Below are 16,940 nucleotides of genomic sequence, written 5' to 3'. Positions count from 1 at the left end.
AAAGGGCTTCAGCCCCCCCCCCCCCCCCCCTCCCCCGTCGTGTGTGACAGCACGGGATGAGACCGCTTCCCTGCGCGCACACAGCCGCACCCGAGCACTTCACAGGTCTTTAAAAAGACCATTTGCATGTTAATGAGCCCTCGCTGTTGTTTCACCCCTTCTAAGAGCCCCTGCAGCTCCACTCTGACTATTGCTTAAAGATTCAGCCCCCCCCCCCCCCCCAATTTTTTTCTTAGCCCCCCCCCCCCCCCCCCCCCCCCCCCGAAATTTGGCTCTAGTTGCGCCTCTGACCTAAAACTAGTAGCTTTCAGTGTTGGTGATCACGTGGGCAGTTTGTTTCTGTTGCAGTACCCCCCACTGTTTGCCTGACTCTGACCCTCCACTTTTTGCCAGACTGATGCATCTCTGACTGAATGTGCACTGGGTTCCAGCTGATCATGTTCCTAGTGCCCTGTGTTCCTTCCCAAAACTACTTTTCTTACCACAATTAGCACAGCTGTGGGTCACATACAAGCTTCTTGTAAAAGTACCACTGGTACCAGGGACGTTGTGACCAGAGAGGGTCTCTAAGGGCTGCAGCATGTATTTATGCCACCCTAAGAGACCCCTCACCAAACGTGCACAATGCCACTGCAGCCTGCATGTGTTGGTGCCACAAAGTGAAGAGTCGACCTGGCACACATCCCTTGTGCCAGGCCTGCCAGCACCACCAGAGGCATAGGTAAGTCATCCCTACAGCAGGCCTTACTGCCCTGAGACAGGGTGCACGCTACCTCTGGTGAGGGCACAACTGCATGAGCAGATACCCGGCCCCACCGGTCCTGCAAAGATCCCCAGCACCCTGAGCCCAAGTCCAGCCCACAGGGACCTCTCCTGAGCTCCACAACGACGCCTGCGGCATTAACACGAAGGACCCCTGGACCACGACCAGGTCCAGTGAAGATTTCCCAATACCTAAAGGCACCACTGCATCCGCAGCCCCCTGGCCTCGGAGAGCCCAATCATTAGTGCCCTGGCATCCAACAATATCGCAACTTACCTGCCCAGCCACTGGTCTCCTTCGTCCAGCTCCCTGGCCCAAGCCTGCAGCCTCTTTGTGAAACTGACGATCTCCATTCACTTGCATGAAACTGACCTCTGCACCCGACTGCCCTGTGCCGCTGAGGGTGTATGTTGGGTGTTACCTTGTGGCCCCTCCAGTGCTGGTCCTAAGCCCAGAGATTGACCCCCAGCACCATTTTACATACAGGTTATCGTCACCTCTTCAAGCACCCCAGTTCCCATTGACTAACATTAGGCACCGGCACCAAAACTGACTGCACCCGGCCACCCCAGTGCCACGGGTGGTGCAGTCTTTGTGCCCAATTGAGCCTTGCCCAGTGCTGCTTCTAAGCCCCGAAGACTGGAACTGTAAGTGCGTTACTTACCTGGTAAATTACATATCTGGTTCCTTCCATAGGATAACATTGGTAAACCTGAATATTGCACTGTGTGTGTGTTTTCTTGTGTCTGAGTCTGCTATTTCTAAAGAAATGTCCTTAGCGTATTGAAGTGAGGTATTGCTTGCAAGTAATCATTGCTTACACTGAAAAGTATCGCATCTCAACAGCAGTTCATCACACAGGTATTGCCAATATTGCACTGTACTTACCTGCAACTAAGTTTCTTTGGTACTAGAAAAAAATAACAGAGTAAGCTTTTTACAAAATAATTGGGCTTGGATTTAGTCATTGAGTGTGTGTAATAATTTTTTGCCCGAGTGTGTACAACAAATGCTTAGCACTGCCCTCTGATAAGCCTCACTGCTCTCCCACGCTACCACCAAAGAGAGCATTAGTATTATCTACTTTAGTCTCTCTAATGCCACTGGACTGTGCACACTATGCCTTACTTTGGTATAGTATAGACACAGAGCCAGCTTCCTACAGTACCCACTTGTGTGCCAATGATCCATTCCTGGAAGACACCGTGTACCCAGAGGAGTGAGTGACCAGCATAGACAGCGGGAGGTGAGGGCCCGGGCCCACACAGGTTGTCACCATGAATATCTGAGCTTCTGCTTGCACGCAAGAGAACTCCTGTGATCCCAGAAGGCTGCTCCAGGGTTGATGTAGTGTCAGATAGACGTGGGAGCATGCAGAGTGTGGCCACACTGCAGTTCAGGCGTGTTCCAGCCTTGCGCCCCTTCTGCTGGAAGGAAGCGCCCTCTGCAGTGCTGTGCAAGGAGAGGGCTCCACGCAGATGCATATGGCAGCGCACGGGTGTTGGAAGGAAGTGCCCCCTGCAATGCTGTGCAAGGAGACCCTCCGCACAGATGCATATGGCTGCAGCGCATAGGCTTTGGAAGGAAGTGCCTCCTGCAACGCTGTGCAAGGAGACCCTCCGCACAGATGCATATGGCAGCGCACAGGTGTTAGAAGGAAGTGCCTCCTACAACGCTGTGCAAGGAGACCCTCCGCACAGATGCATATGGCAGCGCACAGGTGTTAGAAGGAAGTGCCCCCTGCAATGCTGTGCAAGGAGACCCTCCGCACAGATGCATATGGCAGCGCACAGGTGTTAGAAGGAAGTGCCCCCTGCAATGCTGTGCAAGGAGACCCTCCGCACAGATGCATATGGCAGCGCACAGGTGTTAGAAGGAAGTGCCCCCTGCAATGCTGTGCAAGGAGACCCTCCGCACAGATGCATATGGCAGCGCACAGGTGTTAGAAGGAAGTGTCCCCTGCAATGCTGTGCAAGGAGACCCTCCGCACAGATGCATATGGCAGCGCACAGGTGTTAGAAGGAAGTGCCCCCTGCAATGCTGTGCAAGGAGACCCTCCGCACAGATGCATATGGCAGCGCACAGGTGTCAGAAGGAAGTGCCTCCTACAACGCTGTGCAAGGAGACCCTCCGCACAGATGCATATGGCAGCGCACGGGTGTTAGAAGGAAGTGCCCCCTGCAATGCTGTGCAAGGAGACCCTCCGCACAGATGCATATGGCAGCGCACAGGTGTTAGAAGGAAGTGCCCCCTGCAATGCTGTGCAAGGAGACCCTCCGCACAGATGCATATGGCAGCGCACAGGTGTCAGAAGGAAGTGCCTCCTACAACGCTGTGCAAGGAGACCCTCCGCACAGATGCAGATGGTAGCGCACAGGTGTCAGAAGGAAGTGCCTCCTACAACGCTGTGCAAGGAGACCCTCCGCACAGATGCAGATGGTAGCTGTGCACGTGTGTTGTAAGGTAGTGCCCCCTGCAGCTGTGTAAGGAGAGGCCTCCGTGCAGATGGCAGCAGCGCATGGGCTTAGGAAGAAAGTGCCCCCTGCAGCGCTGTGTAAGGAGAGGCCTACGCACAGACGCAGATGGCAGCAGCGCGTCTGTTAGAAGGAGTCGCGCCCCCTGCAGTGCTGTGTAAAGAGGCCTTCACACACGACGCAGATTGCAGCGGCGCACAGGCTTTGGAAGGAAGTACCCCCTGCACAGGAACAGATAGCGGCATGTATGTCTGTGGATGTGATCAGAGGGTTGGTTTCAGCTGTTGTGTGCTTCAGAGTTAGAAGTCACATTGGAACAGCATGCAGCAGTCCTCTCCACCACTGGCTGCTTCATCCCGGAAGTCACGTGTCCACTTTCACAAGAGAAAGCTGTCCTACCCACTCTGCGACCTGTCCATGGTTGGCTACCATCGATGCACACCATTGCAACTCACAAATCACAGGGGAACGCCCCTTGTGCAAGTCAAAAGGACTCTTTCTGATGCACGAACAATGCACTTGCGACCAGGCCCTGCGATCACAGAAGCACGTCATACATAGACCCCAGACCTTTGTTACAAAAGACAGGCATGGGCTGGGGCATTCTCACCCACCACAAGTACCCTAATGCAGGTGACCCAGGTGTTGTCCCATGACCATGGGGCATTCCCCAGAGACCTGTACCCCTGGTCAGCGTTTTCTGATAGTTACCAGTGGCAGTTTGGATCTGTGTCCCAGCACTGACACCATCTGGGGAGGTACCATGCCTCGGTGCCATCTGCAGGTGGCACCATCTCTCAGTGCCATCTACAGGTTGTACCATGTCTCATTGCCACCTACACAAGGTGCCATGTCTGTGCCATCTGCAGGAGGTGCCATGTCTTTGCCATCTGCAGGAGGTTCCATGTCTGTGTCATCTGCAGGAGGTACCATGTCTGTGTCATCTGCAGGAGGTACCATGTCTCAGTGCCATCTACAGGTCGTACCATGTCTCATTGCCACCTACACGAGGTGCCATGTCTGTTCCATCTGCAGGAGGTGCCATGTCTGTTCCATCTGCAGGAGGTCCCATGTCTGTTCCATCTGCAGGAGGTCCCATGTCTGTGCCATCTGCAGGAGGTCCCATGTCTGTGCCATCTGCAGGAGGTGCCATGTCTGTGTCATCTGCAGGAGGTACCATGTCTCAGTGCCATCTGAAGGCGGTGCCATGTCTGTGCCATCTACAGGAGGTACCATGTCTCTGTGCCATCTGAAGGCGGTGCCATGTCTGTGCCATCTGCAGGAGGGGACATGTCTGTTTCATCTGCAGGAGGTGCCATGTCTGTGCCATCTGCAGGAGGTACCATGTCTGTGCCATCTGAAGGCAGTGCCATGTCTGTGCCATCTGCAGGAGGTACCATGTTTCAGTGCCATATACAGGAGGTACCATGTCTCCGTGCCACCTACAGGAGGTGCCATGTCTGTGCCATCTGCAGGAGGTACCATGTCTGTGCCATCTGCAGGAGGTACCATGTCTCTGTGCCGTCTGCAGGAGGTACCATAACTCAGTGCCATCTGCAGGAGGTACCATGTTACACTGCTCTCTGCAGGAGGTTCCATGTCTATGCCATCTACAGGAGGTACCAGGTCTTAGTGCCATATACAGGCGGTACCATGTCTCAGTGCCATCTGCAGGAGGTACCATGTCTGTGTCATCTGCAGGAGGTACCATGTTTCTGTGCCATCTGCAGGAGGTCCCATGTCTGTTCCATCTGCAGGAGGTCCCATGTCTGTGCCATCTGCAGGAGGTCCCATGTCTGTGCCATCTGCAGGAGGTCCCATGTCTGTGCCATCTGCAGGAGGTGCCATGTCTGTGTCATCTGCAGGAGGTACCATGTCTCAGTGCCATCTGAAGGCGGTGCCATGTCTGTGCCATCTGAAGGCGGTGCCATGTCTGCGCCATCTGCAGGAGGGGACATGTCTGTTTCATCTGCAGGAGGTACCAGGTCTATGCCATCTACAGGAGGTACCAGGTCTCAGTGCCATATACAGGCGGTACCATGTCTCAGTGCCATCTGCAGGAGGTACCATGTCTGTGTCATCTGCAGGAGGTACCAGGTCTCAGTGCCATATACAGGCGGTACCATGTCTCAGTGCCATCTGCAGGAGGTACCATGTCTGTGTCATCTGCAGGAGGTACCAGGTCTCAGTGCCATATACAGGCGGTACCATGTCTCAGTGCCATCTGCAGGAGGTACCATGTCTGTGTCATCTGCAGGAGGTACCAGGTCTCAGTGCCATATACAGGCGGTACCATGTCACACTGCTCTCTGCAGGAGGTTCCATGTCTATGCCATCTGCAGGAGGTACCATGTCTCAGTGCCATATACAGGCGGTACCATGTCTCAGTGCCATCTGCAGGAGGTACCATGTCTGTGTCATCTGCAGGAGGTACCATGTTTCTGTGCCATCTGCAGGAGGTGCCATGTCTGTGCGATCTACAGGCGGTACCATGTCTCAGTGCCATCTGCAGGAGGTACCATGTCTGTGTCATCTGCAGGAGGTCCCATGTCTGTGCCATCTGCAGGAGGTGCCATGTCTGTGTCATCTGCAGGAGGTACCATGTTTCTGTGCCATCTGCAGGAGGTGCCATGTCTGTGTCATCTGCAGGAGGTGCCATGTCTGTTCCATCTGCAGGAGGTACCATGTCTCAGTGCCATCTGCAGGAGGTACCATGTCTGTGTCATCTGCAGGAGGTACCATGTTTCTGTGCCATCTGCAGGAGGTCCCATGTCTGTGCCATCTGCAGGAGGTGCCATGTCTCAGTGCCATCTGCAGGAGGTACCATGTCTGTGTCATCTGCAGGAGGTACCAGGTCTGAGTGCCATATACAGGCGGTACCATGTCTCAGTGCCATCTGCAGGAGGTACCATGTCTGTGTCATCTGCAGGAGGTACCATGTTTCTGTGCCATCTGCAGGAGGTGCCATGTCTCAGTGCCGGAAGGTGCATCCTTCAGGTCTGATCTGTTCATCATTTCCAATGTCCTCTCTCCCCAATGCAGATCGAAACCTTTGTGTTCCTGGACTAGAGCTCTGGTGGGAATTGGCTGTTGTTGATTATTTGATTGTGCCACATTGAGTTCTCCACTCTTACCCTAGCATCGGAGTCTTTGGCACGTTCGAGTAGGGCAGTGTAGTGTCTTGCGAGTTAGAATGATAGAATCCTTTGGGCTCCTGAGGGTCTCCGTAGGACCGTGAAGTAAGTGTTGGAGCGGAATGCAATGAAGGCTGGTTTAGAATGTTCAGTTTGCGGTTACAGTCCGAAGAATAATTGCATGTTATACTGAGCTCGATGTGTGGCGTAGTCATTGGCGGTGCCCCGGCTGGAGAGGACGCTACAGGTAGTAGAGCAGAAGGTCCTGGAAACCTAGTAGTAACCAGCACTTAGTATCCTGCGAGCTGCCTATGGCCATTGACTATCAAAAATGCCCTGAAGAAAGAGGGAAAAGATGACGTATATGGACAGGCGCTGCCCCCACAATTTCGAAAAAGTATGGGGGGGGGTGGACCTCTGGGGACTAGCGGAAGTTAAAGACCAGCATGAAGCCAAAGTTTTTTTAAAAGAGCAAAACCCCCCCTTCAAACAAAGAACCCAGCAACAGAAGACAAACCCGGCCCGAGGACTGAGTGAATGTCGGAGGGGAGTACGTTAAACTGAGTCGCTGCAACCGATGACTCGTATGAACTGCATGAGGTTCATGGAAGTACCAAAGGGGAAGTTGGGGACAGATATTACCGTAACCAGATTCATTTTGGTTCTTGCTATTCTATTGGTTGACAATGTTCATTACTTACAGTTGTTACCCTAAAACCCAAATAAAATATATTCTTTAAAAAAAAATGCCCAACTACAGGGTCCCTGGAAAAATGCAGTTGTGCAGCTGGGATGTTTCAGAGTGAATATTATTCGGGGTGGTGGTCTTCTGTCCAGTTGACCCACAGGTTCAAATTGCCCCACAGTTCATCCGCGTGTATTTAGGGCTGAGGTGGGAATCTGTTCAGGAAGTCTGCAAAGAGCCCGGAATAAAGACTATGCGTAGATACTGTGTGATGCACATTCAAGGAGTGCAGGGACCAGTGCGGGGCCATCGGCCTGCGAGTGGCTGTGATTGCAGCAGAGATGACGCTCGCGATCACTCATGAGTATCACAAGAAGGATCAGGCAGCGAGGATGTCGCTTGGGGCTGAGCGCCAGGCCTGGGCCATCTCAGCTCTGGATACTAATGGGTCCCGATTAGATTTCAAATACTCCTGCTTGCCTTCGTCCCACATTTCTTCTGTACGCAGTTAACAAGGCCGCCTTGAGGAGTGAGCGACAGCATGTCATAGGCGCTGGCGGCCCGTGGCATGCTGCGGAGCCTGGTGAGCTCACTCTGTAGGGAAAACAAACTGCCAGTGTAACACAAGGCCTCTTTTTGTATGGTCACCCCCACGTTTGTTGTCTGATTCTGCTGGTTTTTTGACCCTGAGAGTGCAGTGAGGCTGCTAACCAGACCTCGGTGCCAGGGTCGTGACCCTTAAATGTGTATGTTTGATTGCGTCTGTCGGCTGTGAGCATAAGCAGACTTACTTCAAAGTCCCTAGTGTTAGTTACTGGGGATCCCGGGGCCCATAAGTTAGTGTCCCCTCAGGGACTACAGCACTTGTTGTGGGCCGAGGTAAAACGTGTCATCCAGACTGCCACCACAGACTGGTAGAGCAGTGTCAAACTGCTCACTTGCCTTCAAAGCCCAAACTCCCTTGGTCATCTGTGTGAGTCACCCCTACAGCAGGCCTGCCGAGCCCTAAGTTAGGGTGCGGCATATTAAAAAGTAGAACACATATCAAACATGTTTTGGCAGTAAAAACCCGCATTTGTAGATTTTCCTGTGAGAGATTGGTCGCCCCATTGGCAAGTACGGAGTCACACGCTGAGCCCTCAGCTGTGCTAGCTCCTGAATGGGACAACCAAAGTTTGTACTTCAGGGAATCAAACAACGCTTTACTTCAAGCCTGACTTCATGCCCAAGTTGAAATCCATTAACTTGCTACCTGCAACTTTTAGAAAGTTGCTGATCTGTTGCCCAAGTTTTCCAGTGGCCATTTGCTGAGGCTGACTTCGTAATAGCTTTCTGCCCGCCTGAGGAGACTTGTCAACAGCTCCCAGGACGGGTAACAATAGAGGCCTGCCCCTGGCAGGAACTGACATGGGCTGTTAGCCCAAAAGGTGAGCTTCAAAGGGAAGCCGCCTTTGAAGGGCAAATGGTAACCACACTGCCCTTTTGTCCGGTTAGACAGGTTGGCATCGGTATCAGCAAGGGGGAAGTACTGGCCAAACCGTTTTGGCCCCAAGGTAGCCACATCTCTAGGACGGTATACCGAGATCCACACATCAAGAGTGAGGTTCATCCATCTTGGATTGGGCAGAATAGGGATGGCTAGATTTGAATCACCACAGGAAGTTGTCATCAGGCGGAAGGGCTTCCAACAGCCCATTGGCTCGTGACAGCGACCTCCCATACGGGCACTTACTTGACATAAAAGGGCCACCCCTGGCACCCAGAACTCCATACTTCTGTGGACTGGAGATTGGTGAGAAGTTCTGACTCCACAGCTTTCTAAACATCTTACAGAGCAGGATGCTGACAAGATGAGTTTAAGCCCTGGTTTAGGCATTGAGACTGCACCTGTACCTGCATTGAATGATGTCAGACAAGATTACAATGATGTCATTTCCTTCTTCCTTCTGTTGCAGTTGTATTGTCCAGTTACCTATAAATGGGGATCTTGAAGAACATTCTTTTTTTTTCCATGTCACTTGAAAGCTTGTGGTGTTAATGCTGCCATCATTTCCAGATTGTACGATGCCAATGCTTGTTAGGTAGGCCTTGTAGAGTCCACTATTACAAGGCACGTGGGTTGGGGTGTGGAGACTGCCTTCTCTTTGGTTGGTATCTCTGTTTAGAATCCTCCTCGTCTTGGCTCGCACAGTGAAATGGCCCAGAAGGCTCCTAAAATGATTCTATTTTATTGACTTTCTTCGGGTCTTTTCAGTTCAGTGCCGAGATGCCCGGGGGCGTTTTGTTTCAGTCTCTTCGAGTGCACAACTATCGCTGTTTTCTAGTTGCGCCTGGCACCATGGGAGCAGTTTCTCTGTATGGTGAAGATCGGACCCCCGATGAAGCACCGGGCGAGGGTGTAGACCCTGTATTTACTAACACCAGCGCCGGGCACTGGTGGGTCACCGTCTGCCGAGACGTCACTTCCCCTCAGGGCCGACACTAGAGGGATGCACGTATGCATTTGGTGTCTTCTTGCGCCTCTTAGTAGTATTTGAGCATCACACTTGTGCAAATATATACACACATACGTTTACTACACATACACACTCTGGCGCACTCACATACACACACATTCAGGCATACAGACACCGCTATACACACTCACGTGTACGCACATACGCCGTCATGCACACATTTAAACCTTATGCATACAACATAATGTGTATTTGTAAAGCACACGTTTACCCGTGAGCATCTTGGCACTAAATAATATGTTTATTGTTCCCCAACTCAATGGTACTCATGTTATCGACGTCAGTAGGATGAGAGGCTGAGTGGACCCGCTAGGATTTAAACCTGTGACCAGGAGGTCAAACACAGGCTCCTACAGTGGATGCATTAGTCCAATAAGCCATCCAACCCGGCTCGTGCACACATATAATTAACACACACACACACACTCTCTTTTAACACACACTCTTGTGCGCAGATACGGACACACCACATACACTCTTGTGTAAGGACAGATTAAGACATGGACTCTGATGCAGACACAGACCTCCTTACCCCCTCCCCTCTACTGATACAAACTCATGGATTCTGACACACACACACTCACTCGCTCACTCACTCACTCACTCACTCACTCACTCACTCACTCACTCCTGGCTGATAAAACCTAACCAGAGATAAACTGTTCCTGGGATGCTTGTTTTCCGGTTCAAGGAGGACCTGGACTGTTCCTATTGGAGCAGGGTTGAGACTGATTTGCATATGGCTGGGTCCAAACTACGGTGGCATGGGGTTCAAAAGAGCGATGCCCTGGGATGCGACTTAAGTAATTACCAGTGACTGAGATTACTTCAAGATTTCCACCCATCGCTTTTGGTATACTTTAGTGCTATCACTACCATGGCAGAGTCGAGTGTAATGAGGAAGTCTCTTTATTATTGAACTGAAATGAAAAAGAAATGCACAGTATGAAACCAGAAAACCTGGGATCAATCCCGGCTTCCCCACTTACCCAAATTGTGTGATACTAGGCAATTGCTTTATTTCATTCCTCTTTCTTATTATCACATACACGAGAATCTTAAAAGACATTAATTCAGGATGTGTGCAGTACAAAACTTTCCATAGTGTTTGATTGAATAAATTAGAATGTTGTCCATGTATAACAACTGCCCAGGCCTCCCAGAGGGGTCCACAAGACAAGTGACTTAGTTCACTATTGCCATTGTCCTGAGGGTAGAAAACGTTTCTACCTTCATATCACTTTTAAGAAATACTTCTCAATGCAGTGACAGCACCTATGCAAGCTTCTGTCACACAGTAACGGTACAACACGGACAGCACCTATGCAAGCTTCCCTCACAAAGCAGCAATACAGCATGGGCAGCACCTGTGCAACCTTCCCTCGCACAGCAACGATACAGCATCTGTGCAAGCTTCCCTCATGGGCCAACTCAGAGAAAACAAAGCAAACACAAGCAGATGATGGACGGAGCGCTGATACTTTTCAGACACTCGCCCCCAGTCACATATCTGGGTTGAATCCATCATTGTTCTTTAGCTCACTTTAGTTCTCCTTGTGTTTGCTTTGTTTACCCTAAGTTGGCAGGGTATGCCCAGACGTGGGTCCATTGCTCACTTTGCCACTGGAATCAAGCTAACCTTGCCGATGAGGAGTGTTACCCCGAAACTGGTCCTGAGATGCTTGTTTCCGGTCCAGGAAAGACCTGGCTGGGCAGTTCCAGCTGGATTGATCCCATTGGGCGCAGGGTCAAGACTGATTTGCATATGGCCAGGTTTAAACTGGGGTGGCATGATGAGCAAAAGAATGATGGATTTAACCCAGATCTCTTGACTGGGAGTGACTTTTTTGATTTGTTCTGCATTCTGTCCATCAACTGTGTCTCTTTTGCTTTCTCGCCTGACAGTGATGAGGAGCACAAGGGTGGCGCTCAGGCACGAACTAAGGCACGCAGTAGGGCACAAGGGTGTTGCTCAGGCATGAAGCAGTGCACAAGGGCGGTGCTCAGACAGTGACGCAGAGCTCCTGGGCGATGCTCAGAGTAAAGCAGCACACAAGGGCGGTTCTCAGGCATGAGCTGCACACGAGGGCAGTGCTCATTCACTGCTTTATGCCTGAGCACTTCCCTCATTCACCGCTTCATGCCTGAGCACTACCCTTATGCACTGCTTCATGCCCGAGTATCGCCTTCATGCGCTGCTTCATGACTGACTTCTGCATTAAAATCGGTTCTTCATTCAGGAAAGGTCTCCGTTTGACCAATCCACGAGCTCGAAAGGATGGCTCCGTCATCAACGTAGCCCAAAACCGTGACTCCCGAGTTACGAGCTTGTGGATTGGTCATACGGAGACCTTTCCTGAATGAAGAAACGATCTTAACGCAGAAGACAGATATTTTACCCATTGTTGGTTGGAATTATCACCACATAAGAAAGGAATATGCCAAAGATTGTAGAGCCTTGCGAAAGTCGTGGGACGATTTCCCAGAGTATGCGACGAAACACGTGTCGGCTGAAGAAAATCTATAAGAGTAAAGAAAGATAAACAAACTCATAATACTGTGTTAATTTTAATGCATACAATGTGCAGATAATTGTTTCGATACACTACAGACGTATGCTGAGGATTTCCTTTGTGTATTCAGTGGCCTCGGCCGCAATTTGGGGGAGGTTGGTGGTTCTCCTCACCTTACAGCACCGTCCAGAATTTAGGATCTATTGAAACTAATATATGTGCGATTTTCCTGAGTGGCCCCGTTTCACCTAGCTCAATACCACTGTGCGTTCAAAAGTGCTTCATGACTGACCACTACCCTTGTGCACTGCTTCATGTCTAAGCACCGCCCTTGTGCGCCGTTTCATGTCTAAGCACCGCTCTTGTGCGCTGCTTCATGTCTAAGCACCGCTCTTGGGCGCTGCTTCATGTCTAAGCACCGCTCTTGTGCGCTGCTTCATGTCTAAGCACCGCTCTTGTGTGCTGCTTCATGTCTAAGCACCGCCCTTGTGTGCTGCTTCATGTCTAAGCACCGCTCTTGTGCCCTGCTTCATGTCTAAGCACCGCCCTTGTGCGCCGCTTCATGTCTAAGCACCGCCCTTGTGCGCCGCTTCATGTCTAAGCACCGCTCTTGTTCGCTGCTTCATGTCTAAGCACCGCCCTTGTGCGCTGCTTCATGTCTAAGCACCGCTCTTGTGCCCTGCTTCATGTCTAAGCACCGCTCTTGTGCGCTGCTTAATGTCTAAGCACCGCCCTTGTGCCCTGCTTCGTCTAAGCACTGCTCTTGTGCGCTGCTTCATGTCTAAGCACCGCCCTTGTGTGCTGCTTCATGCCTGAGCACTGCCATCACGCCCTATGTCAGTGTCTGATCTCCTCCCTCATGTCATTCTTTTGCTACAGCTGACAGCAAGCTCACTGATGTGTGAATGATCTCAGCCACTGGTAATCACTCTGAGGCACATTCCAGGCTGTCACATTTTGGGTCTCTGTGCCATCACAGGCAGGATCCAACCTCAGGCCGTCCCAGAAGGCCCTGTCCAGACTGAAGGGCCAGGCCAGCGGCCCTCTAGGTGGGAACAATAGCTGCATCCAGGGCAGATTTTGCCCCATCGGTAGAGTGCAGCTTGCATCCAGGGCGGGTGTGGGCCCTTGGCCCATCAGTAGAGTGCAGCTTGCAACCAGGGCGGGTGTGGGCCCCTTGGGCCCCATCAGTAGAGTGCAGCTTGCATCCAGGGCTGGTGTGGGCCCCTTGGCCCATCAGTAGAGTGCAGCTTGCAACCAGGGCGGGTGTGGGCCCCATCAGTAGAGTGCAGCTTGCATCCAGGGCTGGTGTGGGCCCCTTGGCCCATCAGTAGAGTGCAGCTTGCATCCAGGGCTGGTGTGGGTCCTCGGGCCCCATCAGTAGAGTGCAGCTTGCATCCAGGGCGGGTGTGGGCCCCTTGGGCCCCATCAGTAGAGTGCAGCTTGCATCCAGGGCGGGTGTGGGCCCTTGGCCCCATCAGTAGAGTGCAGCTTGCAACCAGGGCGGGTGTGGGCCCCTTGGGCGCCATCAGTAGAGTGCAGCTTGCAACCAGGGCGGGTGTGGGCCGCTTGGGCCCCATCAGTAGAGTGCAGCTTGCAACCAGGGCGGGTGTGGGCCCCTTGGGCCCCATCAGTAGAGTGCAGCTTGCAACCAGGGCGGGTGTGGGCCCTTGGCCCCATCAGTAGAGTGCAGCTTGCATCCAGGGCGGGTGTGGGTCCTCGGGCCCCATCAGTAGAGTGCAGCTTGCATCCAGGGCGGTTGTGGGCCCCTTGGGCCCCATCAGTAGAGTGCAGCTTGCATCCAGGGCGGGTGTGGGTCCTCGGGCCCCATCAGTAGAGTGCAGCTTGCATCCAGGGCGGTTGTGGGCCCCATCAGTAGAGTGCAGCTTGCATCCAGGGCGGGTGTGGGTCCTAGGGCCCCATCGGTAGAGTGCAGCTTGCATCCAGGGCGGGTGTGGGCCCCTTGGGCGCCATCAGTAGAGTGCAGCTTGCAACCAGGGCGGGTGTGGGCCCCTTGGGCCCCATCAGTAGAGTGCAGCTTGCAACCAGGGCGGGTGTGGGCCCCTTGGGCCCCATCAGTAGAGTGCAGCTTGCAACCAGGGCGGGTGTGGGACCCTTGGGCCCCATCAGCAGAGTGCAGCTTGCATCTAGGGCGGGTGTGGGCCCTTGGCCCATCAGTAGAGTGCAGCTTGCATCCATGGCGGGTGTGGGCCCCTTGGGCGACATCAGTAGAGTGCAGCTTGCATCCAGGGCGGGTGTGGGCCCCTTGGACGCCATCAGTAGAGTGCAGCTTGCATCCAGGGCGGGTGTGGGTCCTCGGGCCCCATCAGTAGAGTTCAGCTTGCATCCAGGGCGGTTGTGGGCCCCTTGGGCCCCATCAGTAGAGTGCAGCTTGCATCCAGGGCAGGTGTGGGTCCTCGGGCCCCATCAGTAGAGTGCAGCTTGCATCCAGGGCGGTTGTGGGCCCCTTGGGCCCCATCAGTAGAGTGCAGCTTGCATCCAGGGCGGGTGTGGGTCCTCGGACCCCATCGGTAGAGTGCAGCTTGCATCCAGGGCGGGTGTGGGTCCCTTGGGCCCCATCAGTAGAGTGCAGCTTGCATCCAGGGCGGGTGTGGGCCCCATCAGTAGAGTGCAGCTTGCATCCAGGGCGGGTGTGGGCCCCTTCGGCCCCATCAGTAGAGTGCAGCTTGCATCCAGGGCGGGTGTGAGCCCCATCAGTAGAGTGCAGCTTGCATCCAGGGCGGGTGTGGGCCCCATCAGTAGAGTGCAGCTTGCATCCAGGGCGGGTGTGGGCCCCATCAGTAGAGTGCAGCTTGCATCCAGGGCGGGTGTGGGTCCTCGGGCCCCATCAGTAGAGTGCAGCTTGCATCCATGGCGGGTGTGGGCCCCTTGGGCCCCATCAGTAGAGTGAAGCTTGCATCCAGGGCGGGTGTGGGTCCTCGGGCCCCATCAGTAGAGTGCAGCTTGCATCCAGGGCAGGTGTGGGCCCCTTGGGCCCCATCAGTAGAGTGCAGCTTGCATCCAGGGCGGGTGTGGGTCCTCTGGCCCCATCAGTAGAGTGAAGCTTGCATCCAGGGCCCGAAGGTGATGGCTGAAATGCTTGAATTAATCTGAGCCGCTGGTGATCCCTCTGGAGCAAATACCAGTTCATCAGTTTTTTTAAAAATCTAATCTGTGCCTTTACAGTCCGGCACCAGCCATGAGCGGAACAGGTTTACAGCAGACACTTTCTGGGCACTGTCCCACTACCTGCCGCTCATGCGGCTAAGACGGCACTGTCCCAATGCCCCCGCTCCACTTGCAGCTCAGGTGATCATAGTCTGACCCCCTGCTTCACTTGCAGCTCAGGCGGCACTGTTCCAACCCAACCCCCTGCTTCTCTTGTAGCTCAGGCAGGCAGTCTCTTAACCTCCTACCTCTTGTAGCCAAGGAGGCCACTGTGGCAACCCCCTACCTCTCTTGTTCCCTGGGCGGACAGTCTCTTAACTCCCTGCTTCACTTGCATCTCAGGCGCCACTGTCCCAACCCCCCTGCTTCTCTTGTAGCTCATGCAGGCAGTCTCCTAACCCCCTACCTCTCTTGTACCTACTCTTGTACCCTGTGCGGACAGTCTCCTAACCCCTTACCTCGCTTATACCTTCTCTTGTTCCCTGCGCGGACAGTCTTTTAACCCCCTCACTGCTCTTGTACCCTGCATGGACAGTCTCCTAACCCTCTACCTCTCTTGTACCTTCTCTTGTACCATGCGTGGACAGTCTCCTAACCCCTTACCTCTCTTGTACCCTGCGGATAGTCTCCTAACCCCTTACCTCTCTTGTACCCTGCGCGGACAGTCTCCTAACCCCCTACCTCTCTTGTACCCTGCGTGGACTGTTTTCTTACTCCCTGCTTCACTTGCAGCTCAGGCGGCACTGTCCCAACCTCCCTGCTTCTCTTGTAGCTCAGGCAGGCAGTCTCTTAACCCCCTACCTCTCTTGTAGCCTGAGTAGACAGTCTCCTAACCCCCTACCTCTCTTGTACCCTGGGCGAGCAGTCTCCTAACGCCTACCTCTCTTATACCCTGCGTGGACAGTCTCCTAACCCCTTACCTCTCTTGTAACCTGTGCGGACAGTCTCCTAACCCCCTACCTCTCATGTACCCTGGGCAGACAGTCTCCTAACCCTCTACCTCTCTTGTACCCTTGACGGACAGTCTCCTAACCTCCTACCTCTCTTGTACCTTCTCTTGTGCCCTGTGCGGACAGTCTCTTAACTCCCTGCTTCTCTTGCAGTTGCGGCACCTGGGGAATGACGAGGTTCACATTGTGTGGTCAGAGCACAGCCGGGATTACCGACGAGGCATTATCCCCACAGAGTTCGGAGATGTGCTCATTGTGATCTACCCGATGAAGAACCACATGCTGAGCATCCAGATCCTGAGGAAGCCTGAGGTGAGTCCATCCCATTCCAGTACAGCTTCCATGTTTGCAGGTGCGGTCTCTGCTGCAGTGCAAGTATACAGCATCCGGATGCAGTGCAAGGGCAAGGCTTCCATGTTTGCAGGTGCGGTCTCTGCTGCAGTGCAAGTACGCAGCACCCGGATGCAGTGCAAGGGCAAGGCTTCCATGTTTGAGGTGCGGTCTCTGCTGCAGTGCAAGTATACAGCATCCGTATGCAGTGCAAGGGCAAGGCTTCCATGGTTGCAGGTGCGGTCTTTGCTGCAGTGCAAGTACACAGCATCTGGATGCAGTGCAAGGGCAATGCTTCCATGTTTGCAGGTGCGGTCTCTGCTGCAGTGCAAGTACGCAGCACCCGGATGCAGTGCAAGGGCAAGGCTTCCATGTTTGAGGTGCGGTCTCTGCTGCAGTGCAAGTAT

General features: G+C 53.4%; 1 protein-coding gene across 9 annotated transcripts in view; it reads left to right on the top strand.

Moving 5' to 3' along the window:
* The window catches only part of RALGAPA1 (Ral GTPase activating protein catalytic subunit alpha 1), a 717,351-nt gene that overhangs the window by 536,336 nt on the left and 164,075 nt on the right, over positions 1-16,940 (top strand). For all 9 annotated transcript variants that reach the window (XM_085627452.1, XM_085627453.1, XM_085627449.1 and 6 more), the window contains one exon: positions 16,357-16,515. In XM_085627452.1, the coding sequence (XP_085483578.1) occupies positions 16,357-16,515 (159 nt within the window). The remainder of the gene's footprint in view (positions 1-16,356; positions 16,516-16,940) is intronic.

This window comes from Triturus cristatus, chromosome 9 (genome assembly GCF_964204655.1).
Source record: "Triturus cristatus chromosome 9, aTriCri1.1, whole genome shotgun sequence".
Taxonomy (NCBI): domain Eukaryota; kingdom Metazoa; phylum Chordata; class Amphibia; order Caudata; family Salamandridae; genus Triturus; species Triturus cristatus.
The sequence above is the reverse complement of the archived record's forward strand: the minus strand, read 5'-3'. Positions and strand labels throughout refer to the sequence as shown.